Source organism: Haliotis cracherodii, unplaced genomic scaffold (assembly GCF_022045235.1).
Source record: "Haliotis cracherodii isolate W230 unplaced genomic scaffold, xgHalCrac1.p SCAF_5, whole genome shotgun sequence".
In the NCBI taxonomy this organism is placed as follows: domain Eukaryota; kingdom Metazoa; phylum Mollusca; class Gastropoda; order Lepetellida; family Haliotidae; genus Haliotis; species Haliotis cracherodii.
In genome coordinates this window covers 19,168,158-19,182,453 of record NW_027266308.1, presented here as the reverse complement: position 1 = coordinate 19,182,453, position 14,296 = coordinate 19,168,158, and the positions used below count along the sequence as shown (strand labels likewise).

The 14,296-nt window shown below is 41.4% G+C and overlaps 1 protein-coding gene across 2 annotated transcripts in view; it reads left to right on the top strand.

The window, feature by feature from the left end:
- Positions 1-14,296, top strand: part of LOC139443186 (probable methyltransferase TARBP1) — a 78,135-nt gene that overhangs the window by 50,964 nt on the left and 12,875 nt on the right. For both annotated transcript variants that reach the window (XM_071224146.1, XM_071224145.1), the window contains exons 13-17: positions 34-241; positions 4,385-4,564; positions 5,462-5,637; positions 6,855-6,926; positions 7,130-7,364. In XM_071224146.1, the coding sequence (XP_071080247.1) occupies positions 34-241; positions 4,385-4,564; positions 5,462-5,637; positions 6,855-6,926; positions 7,130-7,364 (871 nt within the window). The remainder of the gene's footprint in view (positions 1-33; positions 242-4,384; positions 4,565-5,461; positions 5,638-6,854; positions 6,927-7,129; positions 7,365-14,296) is intronic.

The following is a 14,296-nucleotide window of genomic DNA, read 5'->3' as shown; positions in this document are numbered from 1 at the left end:
TTCCCAATATAAAGTGTAGGATTTCAATTGCAGTGAGTCGAGGATTTCCCAGAAGGACTGGGGCAGGGTCGTATCTAGATATATCTCCAGTCAGTGGCAGTGCATGTATTTCCTTCTGAAGAGGTCCCCCAGACGACTGTCAGCCACTCAACTCCTAGAGACTTGCTATGATGCATTTGATGTTGGCACGAGGGACTCGGACATCCAGGTTCTCCATTGTGTACAGTGTCTCCTGTCCGAGGTATGGGTAGACATGCTCAAAAATTTTAACAATATGACAACATTATTTTTCATAATATATAATTAGATTTCCTTGTACTGTGAATTTGGCATATGACAAAAGGAGTGAGGTAGCATGGCGTTTAGTGTCGCATTCATGCATTATTGCACTTTATATAGAGATGTGCATATGTGAATGTGTGTGAGTATGTTCATGCACATGCTTGTACTAGTCCAGACTAATGCCAGTTTTACAGTGCTAGCCCACTGAGATACCATGCCACAATTTAACATGGACAACATGGTTTAACACAGTATTCTAACACTGAGCTAACCAGTCCTTGTTTAGCGAGGCAGGGTAACAACACACACCATCTTTAAAAGTCTTTTGGTATGGCATGGCCAAGATGTTTTGCCCAATCCACTAGGCCACTATGACAAAAGAAAGTACAGCACAAATCAGATTGAATGGTAGCTTTAAAGTCAGTAATAATAACTGGTCTCAAACCAGTGTCACAGTTGGCCCAGTTCTCTAAAGCATTGCAGTTCACTGAGCAAAGTTGCCAGGAAAGTGGGGTCAGGCCCAGATTCACTCTGATTAGGATTATTGTTTTGTCAGCATCAGACCTGTGTATGTGGCGTTCACCAAGGTGGTTAACTTTAGACTCTCCTCCCACATTAAGCTGACATGCTGTGATATTACTTAATTTCTTTTATCTTTTCCTGCATTACTACCTTAATGCTTCTACTGCTGTTCTTTGACCTAGGAAACGGAGCAGTGAGAGGTCCAGGCTGCAGAATTTGTTGTACCGACTAGTTGTGTGGCTTCCTCCCTCCCACAGCTACCATGTGACTGGAGGTGGCGACGTCACGTAAAACCACATCACTGCTAGTCATCTGACTGTACAGACGTTTGAGAATAAAGCTCCCCAGTATGAAGAACCAGATAGCATCCTTTGCCTATCCTTTTGCTTATCCCTTGATAACCAATACGCTCTCAGTTGTATATATTATAGTCTGGTGTACTATTGTGGTCTTTTCACGTTTACCTTAGGGTAATTGTTGCTTGACTTTGGCATTCCCTTGCTTACTTCACATGTGTGTTGTGCCATCAGCCATCTTGTTTTACCACATTGTCATGTTTGCATGTTGTGTGCTTTGATAATTCAATATGTCTGTCTCAGCTCTTGTTCATGTACTATATACTTTTCTATTCTGGGCTATTTAAGTGTATAATCATACTCTTTATTTCGTAATTTGCTCTAGTGAAGTTTTTAATTACATGCCTGTTTCTTTTTGTTGGCATGTGTGTCTATTCTGCTTGCAACGTTTGTCTATTTCATTGAAATGATATGTCGCATTGCTCACAATGTCGGAGCAATCAATCAACCAGGGCTCCCCAACCCCGGTGCACCGATTGAATGGTTTCCTGTTTCTGGTTGTCGCAGTGGTTTTGCCGTGATCTCTTCCCCAGTGAGAGATTACTTATTAGGGTCTTGAGAAAATGACACACCCAATGTGCCTGCAGGCATCCCAAGATGGCAGACCACAGGGACACTTCTCTGACTTCAGAGGTGGCCGAAGTTGACTCAGGTGTTATTATCCCCAACCATGCCGCAATCATCAGCGCCTCCGGGGTTTCAACCATTAATCAGTATACCTCTAGCGCCCCCAGCTTCTGCTTCAGTGCTAATTACTCCCCTTATGCATATGTATAGGCCTCAATTGCCAATAACTATGACTACCTCACATTTGTCCTTGGCTCCTCTAGAAGATGCCTCCACACCTCCTTGGTCTTATAAATGTGTCTCTTTCTCTCCTTGTCTTCCAGTCGTACTTCCAGATCGTCTCACTCCAAACATCAGTCTGGTAGTCATTCTCCACTTCATCGACAACATGATTATCCATCAGACTTTTCGACGAACTCAGTTGGCCTGTCCATTGCGAGTCGACCGCATTTGAGTTGGGAATGTACCAGGGACTGAACCAAGTGCCGGATTGGATGGCAGACTGGTTGGCCTCAGCCGCTCCCTCCCCAGGCCCAGATGTTGATGAAAGGGACAAAATGTGGTCTTCCCCTGCTCTAACTTCTCTTTCCGCACCCCCCCCCCCACACACACACACACACACGCACACACACACACACACACCCCACACCCCATTGTCCACATCGGACAAAGTGGCTTCCACCCCCATGCCTTCACCTGGTGTGCGAGCAGTTCAGCCTGCCACTGATCAACATGTTTGCCACCAGCCAGAATTATCCTCTCCGGACCTACATCTCCCTGATCCCTGACCCTCTGTCTTGTACGGTCGACACATTCAGCGTTCCCCTGGACAGACCTAAAAGTGAATGCTTTTCTGACACCTGTACTACTTACCAGGGTTTTGCAAAATATGAAACACACACTGAATCTATCACAGCTTTTGATTGCTTTGGTGACTGGCTCAGAATTGGTTGGTGAGACCTCGGCAGCCGCTCCCAAGGTGGCTACACCTACAGGTACATTCCCCCAGTCATACAGAATGACTAAGATCTCAGAACTTCCGTCACTATTGCAGTAGTTTTGTCTGGATAATCAATGTGCTAAGTTTCGTCCCCCAGCCTGGGATTTGAATGCGGTATTGAAGTTTTCCTCCGTCGATCCAAGACACCACGTTCATGTTGGAAACGACTGTACATTCTGGTCTCGCCTACATCCTAGACAGAAGTTAGTTGTAACACTATCTCACTATTGCTGCACTCCATTATTCTGCAGGCTTACGACCTTGCCGGTATGGACCCACCTAGTGCCAACAACCCCTATGAGATTCGAGCTGTTGCTTCCACCGCAGCAATTGTCAGATGCCGTCTTCACAAGTCATCATCTCTGAGGTGTGGCTCTTGAAGTTGTGCAAGGTGTCCATAGTTTTGGTTCCCAGGTGGTGGTGCAGCAAGTCACACACCCCCAGACGGTCATGTCTCATACAGCTCGGAACTGACCGTGCAACCTCTCTGGTAGAAATTACCCCAGACTAGAGGCTTTCAAGTTTCCACTTATTCCATCTGCTTGAATAGGAATTTGTAACTTTACTACCTTTCTGTCACTGGATTTCACACCTCCAACTCTCTCTGGTGTAGCTCTATCAGACAGAAAGGTCTGTGGTTTCTGTTTTTTCCCACTCAGGATGCTATCTGGTTACCCGGATCAGTTGGAGGGTCTTAATTCCATCTGAAATGTTTGCCTCCCCTCCATTCCGTCTCATAAAAATGCAGGATAAGATAATTTTTTTAGTAAAGTCTAAATATTTTTTACGTTTGGATACTTATCCTTCATTACTACATCTGAAGTGCCCTCTCATTGCTTTGGTACCTCCACATGAAGTTTTTCAGATGTCACTAGCAGTGATGTGGTTGTGATGTCGCCACTTCCAGTCACATGGTAGCTGTGGGAGGAAGTAAGTGGTTGGTACAACAATTTCTCTAGCCAGGACCTCTCACAGCTCCGTCTCCTAGTCACAGAACAGCAGGAGAAGCATTGAGGTAGCAATTCAGGATAAGTATCCAATTGTAAACAATTTTTAGATTTTACTAATCTCATTATGATATAACAATGCCACTCTGTGTCAAAGGGAACTTTCTAATCAGCCCATCATGTCAAGGCTTCTAACTTCTTGGCACGAGTGAACGAAGCAGTCATACAAGCATATCTGATTTCTGTATCTTGAAAACAAAATACCATATTTTCTTGAGTATAGTGCGCACTTTTTTTCGGTAATCAAAATTGAATGCCTATATATGTAGATATGTTATTATGTTGTGGATATTTTATGTATCCTGTCGATTCGGATCACCATGGCATCTACACCCAAAAGGTGTGGTGTAGGAGGTTTATTTGAGTTCTATATCTCTTGTGTAGATCTTAATTGAGGTGGTAAAGAATTGAAGCTGAATCATTTTAGAAAGATGACATCTGATTTGCTCAACAACCATCGAGTCATTCAGTTAGATTAAGTGGTCAAAGTTAACTCAGAGTTTAACAAAAGGCGACCTATGAAAGTGTCCTCAGATCTTCATGCAGAGAGATATCGTTTGGAGTGAAAGAGCTAATTTTACTGAGATTGTGGTATTACTGAAATACTGTTCCCAGTTTACTTACTTGACTACACGATTCTCTGTTGACAGCTGGTGACCGTGGAACCAGACACAGTGTGCAAGATGCTGCATGTAGCATGGGTCAAGGCTAGTGAGGAGCTACACACTGCTTCTTACTGGCGGAAACTGTCCTGTGTTGTCAAACTGTTAACACAGAGTCCACTGCTGCTGGCAGTCCATGGCTCCCAGGTCAACGAGTGTCTGCTGAAGGTGGGGTCATTAAACTGTTAACATGGACTCCATTGTTGCCATCGAGTCCTTGCTCCCAGGTCAGTGAGTGTCTGCTGAAGGTGGGGTCATTAAACTGTTAACACAGACTCCATTATTGCCATCGACTCCCGGCTCCCAGGTCAGTGAGTGTCTGCTGAAGGTTGGGTCATTAAACTGTTAACACAGACTCTATTGTTGCCATAAACTCCTGGCTCCCAGGTCAACGAGTGTCTGATGAAGGTGGGGTCATTAAACTGTTAACACAGACTCCATTATTGCCATCGACTCCCGGCTCCCAGGTCAGTGAGTGTCTGCTGAAGGTTGGGTCATTAAACTGTTAACACAGACTCTATTGTTGCCATAAACTCCTGGCTCCCAGGTCAACGAGTGTCTGATGAAGGTGGGGTCATTAAACTGTTAACACAGACTCCATTGTTGCCATCGAGTCCTGGTTCCCAGGTCAGTGAGTGTCTGCTGAAGGTGGGGTCATTAAACTGTTAACACAGACTTAATTGTTGCCATCGAATCCTGGCTCCATGGTCAGTGAGTGTCTGCTGAAGGTGGGGTCATTAAACTGTTAACAGAGACTCAATTGTTGCCATCGAATCCTGGCTCCATGGTCAGTGAGTGTCTGCTGAAGGTGGGGTCATTAAACTGTTAACACAGACTCCATTGTTACCATCGAGTCCTGGTTCCCAGGTCAACGAGTGTCTGCAAGAGGTGAAAATTACTATTGTTACGTTTTTATTTCTGGCTTTGATTACACCAAGTTACAGTTAGGTATTCCTGTGTGTATGACTAACTACAGTAAGTAACGCTTGTAGCACATTATCTGTCTTGTGCAAATGTCAACACTTACAGTTATGTTTTAACAATAACAATATTCACCTTTTGTAGCACATGGGTCTGCTTTTCAAGCTGGGAGAAGAAAAGATGGGTGTGGCCAACATGCTGATAGAACATCTTTACCCACATCTCGTCTCAGATGATCATGGCATACAGATTGCCAACAATTTCCGCTCCATCCTAGCAGATGCATGTATGTTTGGTGGCATGCACCACAGAACTGACAGGTGAGGTTGTAGTACATGTCTTAGTGACAGGTGAGGCTGTAGTACATGTCTTAATGACAGGTGAGGCTGTAGTACATGTCTTAGTGACAAGTGAGGCTGTAATAAATGTGTTAATGACAGGTGAGGTTGTAGTACATGTCTTAGTGACAGGTAAGGCTGTAGTACATGTCTTAATGACAGGTGAGGCTGTAGTACATGTCTTAATGACAGGTGAGGTTGTAGTACATGTCTTAGTGACAGGTGAGGCTGTAGTACATGTCTTAGTGACAGGTGAGGCTGTAGTACATGTCTTAATGACAGGTGAGGCTGTAGTACATGTCTTAGTGACAGGTGAGGCTGTAGTACATGTCTTAATGACAGGTGAGGCTGTAGTACATGTCCTAGTGACAGGTGAGGCTGTAGTACATGTCTTAGTGACAGGTGAGGCTGTAGTACATGTCTTAGTGACAGGTGAGGCTGTAGTACATGTCTTAATGACAGGTGAGGCTGTAGTACATGTCTTAATGACAGGTGAGGTTGTAGTACATGTCTTAATGACAGGTGAGGCTGTAGTACATGTCCTAGTGACAGGTGAGGCTGTAGTACATGTCTTAGTGACAGGTGAGGCTGTAGTACATGTCTTAGTGACAGGTGAGGCTGTAGTACATGTCTTAATGACAGGTGAGGCTGTAATAAATGTCTTAATGATAGGTGAGGCTGTGGTACATGTCTTAGTGACAAGTGAGGCTGTAATAAATGTGTTAATGATAGGTGAGGCTGTAGTACATGTCTTAGTGACAGGTGAGGCTGTAGTACATGTCTTAGTGACAGGTGAGGCTGTAATAAATGTGTTAATGACAGGTGAGGCTGTAGTACGTGTCTTAGTGACAGGTGAGGCTGTAGTACATGTCTTAATGACAGGTGAGGCTGTAGTACATGTCTTAGTGACAGGTGAGCCTGTAATAAATGTCTTAATGGTGAGTAGTACATGTCTTAGTGACAGGTGAGGCTGTAGTACATGTCTTAGTGACAGGTGAGGCTGTAGTACATGTCTTAATGACAGGTGAGGCTGTAGTACATGTCTTAATGACAGGTGAGGCTGTAGTACATGTCTTAGTGACAGGTGAGGCTGTAGTACATGTCTTAGTGACAGGTGAGGCTGTAGTACATGTCCTAGTGACAGGTAACTTTGTATGATTCCTGACCAAGACATTGTCACTTTTTTTGCTTTTTTTCAGACTAATTTTGGATGTGACATACTACATTGAGAACCAGGGAAAGATGTTGTCAGTGAATGATGTTATGCCGAGGTATGTTGTTCAGTCATGTGTAGTGAAGACTCCTGTCTGCTCCCTGCAGATATTACCCATGCCCAGCATAACCTGTCAAAGTAACTACAGACTCAGTATGTAACATGAACTGACTGGCTTTTATTTTCTGTATTTCCAAGCTTGTGCATCATGAATCCATGCTCTACCTACTGGTCTACTGTCTCAATCTCTCTTTTGTTCAGATTCTCAAAGGGTGATGGCATTGTTCGTGTATTTGCCATCAATTTTCTGTCACACCTGGACCCAAATGAAGCATCTCATGCAGACTTTGCCCAGGCATTGACCCTTGACCTGTGTGCCCGGCATGATGCACTCATGGAGTTGGCCGAGTACCGTCAATTCAACAACTCACTCTGTCACAGACAGAAGAACAGGATCTTTCAGGCAATTTGTGTACTGGAACCATTCATAAAAGAGGTCAGTTCTTTTTTCAAAATATGGCAAGAATATGGTAAGAAAATGTATACTCATACTTCAGGATGAAATTAAACATCCCTGTTAGGGGAAGCTGCTTGATGTGTTGAATCAGAACTCTCCCCAGGCTTATGACATATGGTAGTCTTCATACTTGATGTTCCTCTTATATACGTCCTCTTTTGACATGTGATTGAATGCAACTACGCACAGTCATCAACATTCTTATTTAAGAAGGGGATTTGATGAACGTAAGAATACATGATCTCTAAGGTGGGGGTCTTGATTGTATGAAATTTTGGGTGACCCCCGTATAAGGTCAAGATCACTAGAGGATTGTTTTACATTGAAGGTAAGGTGTGTCACTGTGGGTGTGGCGTTATGAAAGTTTGTGTACATGATAACTTGTGTATTCATGAATGAAAATTGATGAAACATTGTAAACATCATCTCTAAGGTGGGGGGGCATGATTGTGTCAACAACAAAAAAAGTTTCAGATTAATTCATGAAAAATAGAAGGTTTTTGCAATCAGCTTTAATAAACTCGTAAAAGGTGACTATGCTTGTCGTAAAAGGCGACTAACGGGATCAGGTGGTCAGACTCGCTGACTTGGTTGATGGATGTCATCGATCCCAATTGCGTGGGTCGATGCTCATAATATCAATCACTGGATTGTCTGGTCCAGTCTCGATTATTTATACAGACCGCCGTCATATAGCTGGAATATTGCTGAGTGCGGCGTTAAACAACAAACCAACCAACCTTAGCACAAAAATATCGGATATGACAAATATAAATGACCACTCACAATAGTCCAGGCCCTTAGGGGGATATCGTGCAGATGTGTCTACAAGCATCAAATTTGGCACATCTGTAGACCAGAACATACTTAATTCATTTTTGGAGGGCGCCAAAGCCGGTCATCATGGGGGCCGCCATATTGGCAAAATCCAAGATGGTCGCCAGTCCCTACTTGGATTTTGTCCAAACTTCATTACCAAAAGTCATAGGATTATAGGTTTTTGACCTCAAGGAGCCTTGTTTTGACATAGAAGTGCGTTTTGGCCAATTAAGTGTTTGAAAACATATTTTAATCAAATCAACTTTATTTTTATGGTCATTTTACATCACAGAACAGTTCACAACTGAGAACAACATAAAATATATAAAAAGAACATTACAAACTTAAAGATCTCTAGTGTGGGTTAAACATCACTGTGGCAAGATTTAATCTAATTGATCGAGGCATCCACACATCCACCTTCATATTTGCATAACCCCATGCAGCAGACTCCAGCTATACTGTATTTACAGTTTCCGGTGCAATACCTTTCGCAACAGCAAAGCAAAAGGAAGGAACATGACTTAGTGGTATCCTGGAGAATTGTCCAAAATGGTAACCAGTTACCACCGTCTTAACATGATAACTACAATCGTTCCAGCTTCTGCATGTGAAGAGACTCAAGGCTGAACAGTTCTGGTTGATTGGTTAGTCACCAGTGTTTCAGTGAGTCCTGGTGTGTTTTGTCAAGATGCCCAATCAGTCTTCTTGCCAAACCCAAGGAGCTGTGATGTCGAATGGAAAAGCTACAATGTCAGAGACCACGAAGGTCCAAGATAGGAACAGATATCATAAATGGGAATATCGCAAATTTTATTCCCGCTACCGAAACACAACCACAGCTCTGAGAGACCAAGTGTAGAGAAGAAGCGTATGGCAAGGACCACCACGTCACTATCAACAATACGAACATAAGCTGTCTGGTGGCCCTGTGCTACAGCATGTGCCAGATGAAGGAATATCTTGAAAAGCTCCTCACTGAGGAAAGAGAATAACTCCTTTTTGTTATCCTCGTTTTTGAGAAATCCACTGTTCCAGTCATGCTTTGGGATTCGTGTGTGGCCATCCCCAATCATAGTCCATGGGTTGTTTCCTGGGTAGCTATCCCATGTGGCATATATACATGCAACTGTTACTGCGGTTATCTGAGACTCCAGGAATGACACAATGTGTTGTGTAACATACTCAGCAAAGCCATTTGCTGATGTGGGCCGCACCATATGAACAACAGTTGCCATATCCAACACAACAACTGTGGCTAACTTTCCTGGATGTGCTCGACCAGTTGGCGATTTGATGCATTCCAGAATATCACACTTGTTGCCGAATCCAAGTGAACCACGTAAGATCTAACTTGGTGGTTCCCATTGATTTTCAAAACGAAAAAACTCTTCCATATCCACATCTGGTTGTAATTGTAGTGAAAGGTAGAGTGTTGTCATTAGAGTCATATTTTTCTACTGTAAACCACTGGTCTTGTTTCCTTATTTTGGTCAGATCAGGACAATTGGCGAATGTCAAGATTATATTACGGCGGATAGTGTTTGACACTGGCACTGTCACCTTGTCGAGTGTCTGTGAAATGTATTGTGCATGAAGGTCCTCTCCAACTTCATGAACCCTAGAGAGAGATGTGACGACTTCCTGTTTCATAATGATGTATTTGTGCCTGTAGACTCTTATTGGACTGTTCATGTGACTGATCCTTGCTCTTTTAACCATGTTGAATGTGGCTGCCTGGTATTGTGACAGGCACCTTCTTGTTCTTCCATTAGTGTTCGGTACATCTGTCGAACCGCAGATAGCTTATAATCAGAGGCTGAATCCTCAACAAGGGCTACTTTGCTATTTGCACTGTAGCAATTGGATGAAACTCAGGCAATATCACACAATTTACAATTATTTCATCACCACCACCATGTCAGTCTTTACCACCACGACTACTATTCTCACCAAATCAGCCATAAACAACTACAGAGACGGAAAAATATGAATAAATTCATTGGACAATTAGTCATGACCACCTACATGTATATCAGCGTTTCTTGAGGAAGAAAGAAATACATCCAATGTAGTATATGTGACCTTTGTGTGTTCAGTAATATAAACCATCTACCACCAGCAGTGCATTATACTCATTTGCAGACCAGAAAATAACATTATTGTGTCACATCCGAATTAAACCTGTACCTGCAAGTTTTTGCCCATAATTATGCCCCTGGGTATAATCTGACAACTAAATTGGACAAAGGGTATTTTGTATGTCAAAATAAAGCTCAGATTTGGAATCCTTGAGGTAAAAAACCTACGAAAAGCGCCTTCATTCATGACAGTATGACTTTTGGTTACTAAGTTAGGATACAATAAAAAAGGGACTGGACCCATGAAGATTCCGGGGTAGAATAGGTCTTCAGCAACCCATTCTTGCCGTAAAAGGCGATTATGCTTGTCGATAAAAAGCGACTAATGGGATCGGGTGGTCAGGCTCGCTGACTTGGTTGAAACATGTCATCGATCCCAATTGCGTGGATCGATGCTCATGATGTCAATCACTGGATAGTCTGGTCCAGACTCGATTATTTTACAGACCGCCATCATATAGCTAGAATAATGCCGAGTGCGGCGTTAAACAACAAACAAACAAACAAACAAAAAGGGACTGGTGGCCATCTTGGATTTTGCCAAATGGCGGCTCCAATGATCACCGGCTTTGGCGCCCTCCAAAAATAAATTAAGTATATTCTGGTCTACAGATGTGCCAAATTTGATGCTTGTAGACACATCTGCACGATACCCACTAACGGCTCCCTAAGGGCCTGGACTACAAGGTATGGACAGAGTTACCTCCCTTATACCAGAGGGACCTAATCACAGAACATTTATGAAATATGCTTACACTGTTTAAAATAAAAATAACAAGTCATTTCGGTAGCAATTTTGGTTAAGTCTCAATACCTATCATATGTCATGATTTTGTCAAATGTCATGGCTGGTTTAAATGAACAACACTAGAATAATGCTAAATAAACCTAAGGGATAATGCTAACATACAACTAATGTTTAGTAACAAATATTATTCATGAAAATAGTGGCAGTGCAAATTGTAAGCAGACGCATGCAATTGTAGGTGGGTATGGGGCTACAGCATGATATGATTATAGCACCAGCAACCCAAGAGAAAGAAACACTGAACACAGAACCTACAACACCGAATGTTTGCAGAACTACCGTAGTTTCTTGAGTATAGTGCGCACTTTTTTTCCAAAAAGCACAGCTGTGTAGAAGGGGGTGCGCATTATACACGAATTAATGAGTTTTGAGGTTTTTCCCCCCATGGAAAGACATTACCGTGAGCATGTAACACCGGAAATACCATGTCAACAAATCCATACTGAAGTTCGCAAATTATTCATGTAATTACACCGTCTGGCTATAAAAAGTGTTCTTTGTTTATCTGGAGTTATGTTTGTAACTTATTTCATTAAGTTTATTCAAAATTTCTTTTAATATTGTTTTAATTAATTTCGGCAAAATCGTGTGTGAAGTGATCGGAAGATCGCACAACTCACCGTTATTAACAGCAACCACAGTTAGATTACGGCTATTGACGCCTTGAATTGAACTTTAGTTGACAGAGAATGGATACATATATCATAAATGCCATACTTTGATTCGTTAATAGTCATATTTGTTTTTGTTGGACGATTCTATGTCAACACGTAATTCTGGCGATCACGCGATCACGTGCACGGTGACTGGTCAGACTGGTTCCATGTAAAAAATTAATACCCGGCAATAGCAATCAGCTGCTTCAATTAGGGTTATTATTATTTTAAATATGTTTAGTAAAAGCTACATTTAAATGAACAAGCTGCCTAGCTGAACAAAATATACAATTTAAACGGTAAATCAACATGTCTGGTGATTTTTTTATCTCAAATTTCGAATTTGTTCTGACAAAGTTTCTCATCATCCGTTCGTTTGCCGGACTTCGCTGAAGGGGTACGGTGTATTTTTTTTCTGTGCATAATATTCAAATTTTCAAATAATAAACAAATAAACCACACGTAATCTAACACAACATACCTAACAGTTTATTTAGTTACATAGTTTAGTTTTACTAACTACTAATAGGTTGCCTCAGCACATCATTCATTCACACACACAGACAGATACTTGCTGTTACTGATGCAAAACACTAATACTAAATCTAAATATAATAATAGTTGAGGTGAGATAGGCTGTAATGTCGCGTTCAAGATTATTGCGCTTATTTAGCGACACTAGAAGAACACTAAGAGATTAAGTGTGATAATAAATATGGGAACTAACTAAGGAATACTAAGGAAGTACTAAATTGGAGCGCTCCAGTCCACGTAATGGCACTTGATGGCAGTAGCAACGTCTATCTTGTTCCTCACTGTAGGCTCCACTGTAACTGTGCTTGTGTTGGCCGATAGTAGAGTAGGCAATATACCGACCCAAAAAATCACCAACAGCTGTGGGCCGGGGTGAGGCTGATGACGTTTATTATGAATTGTATTGACCAATGTACATAAGTCAGCCGGAAACAATGAAATAACAACATAAGCAAATGTGAAATATGTACATTCTGTTACAGGTACACTTTGAATTTATAAAATATAGATATCACTTTCATTGATAAATATAAGTTCTGTACATCATCTAGAACTGCACATATTTGTATAATACATTGATCTACACAGAAACAAAATATATTAATATAAGATTATGATAGTAAAGTGATAATGAACATGCTGTATGTAACTTTAGAAAGTATTACAAATCATGGAATATAGACTATTTATACAATATCTAAGATGACATTACATACAAGATAGGTGAAACCTGTACTGGTAATACCGGTAACCATGTGTACACGGCGAACGTTGCCACTGACAGCCACTGACAAATCTGCATAAAAAAGAAATAGATATGCAGAATACTTTATATATGTATAAGTGATATCCTATGGTAAAATAATGTATAAAAATATATAGTACAACAGCCTCTCATATCAGACATACAATGCTCATTCACCTACACTTACCAAGATATATCAACCAATCATATCAATCATACAGTAGAACACGCATATAACGAACATGGATAGAGCAAACAAACGGATACATCAAACTGTTTAAAAATCCCCACTTTATCTCCAACATGATATCATATAAAATTTATGTATATAACCAACTCTCTACAGCGAACTGATATCTGATCACCGACAAGCCCATGTATCACTAATTAGTGATGTGTATAGCGAACTGAGAAATCTCACTCAGTGTCAAGTGTCACTGACAATTGGCTGTACGCAATCAGTGGTGAATCAACACAATCGCGGCGAATCAACACAATCAGCGGAGGCGGATCAACCTTGTTATACTTAAATAAATGTTATGAAATGTTATCAATTGAATGCTATGAAGTGATCACTGCTAATACAAGTCAATGCTGCAGTTACATGTTTTGGGGTTTTGATTTATCCAAGATGGTGGACTTTTCCGAGCAAAAACGTAAATGATGAAGAATGGATATTACGAACTGATTTCTCTAAAGTATATAACATGAATAATAATAACTGTGGCATAAATAATAACTCTCTCTCTACATATCCCTAATTAGATCAAAACTAGACTACGGCTGCGCCATATACAACACCCTAAACAACTCTCTATCTAAAAAACTTGACTCAATACAATATCAGGCTCTCAAACTCATTACACGCACCCAACATGGCACCTCCTACACCTCACTTCAGGCCTTAACAGGAGAGATGCCACTAAGTCTACGCAGGGAACAGCTAAGCTTAAATTTCTGGGCCGCGTCCCAATCAAACCCTCTCATCCAAAACTTAATAAACCAAAACATCAGCCCTAAAAACCAAGCTCTAGCTCGTAAACACCCCTTACTTACCCAATATCCCAAAGAATAACAAACTACCTCAATGAACACCAAATTAAAAATCTTAAACAAAACTGCAAACAATCAAATATCTTCACACCTAAACTTAAAATACCCAAAATAGACACAACACTAGCTAGCCAAATAAATAAACAAACCGACCC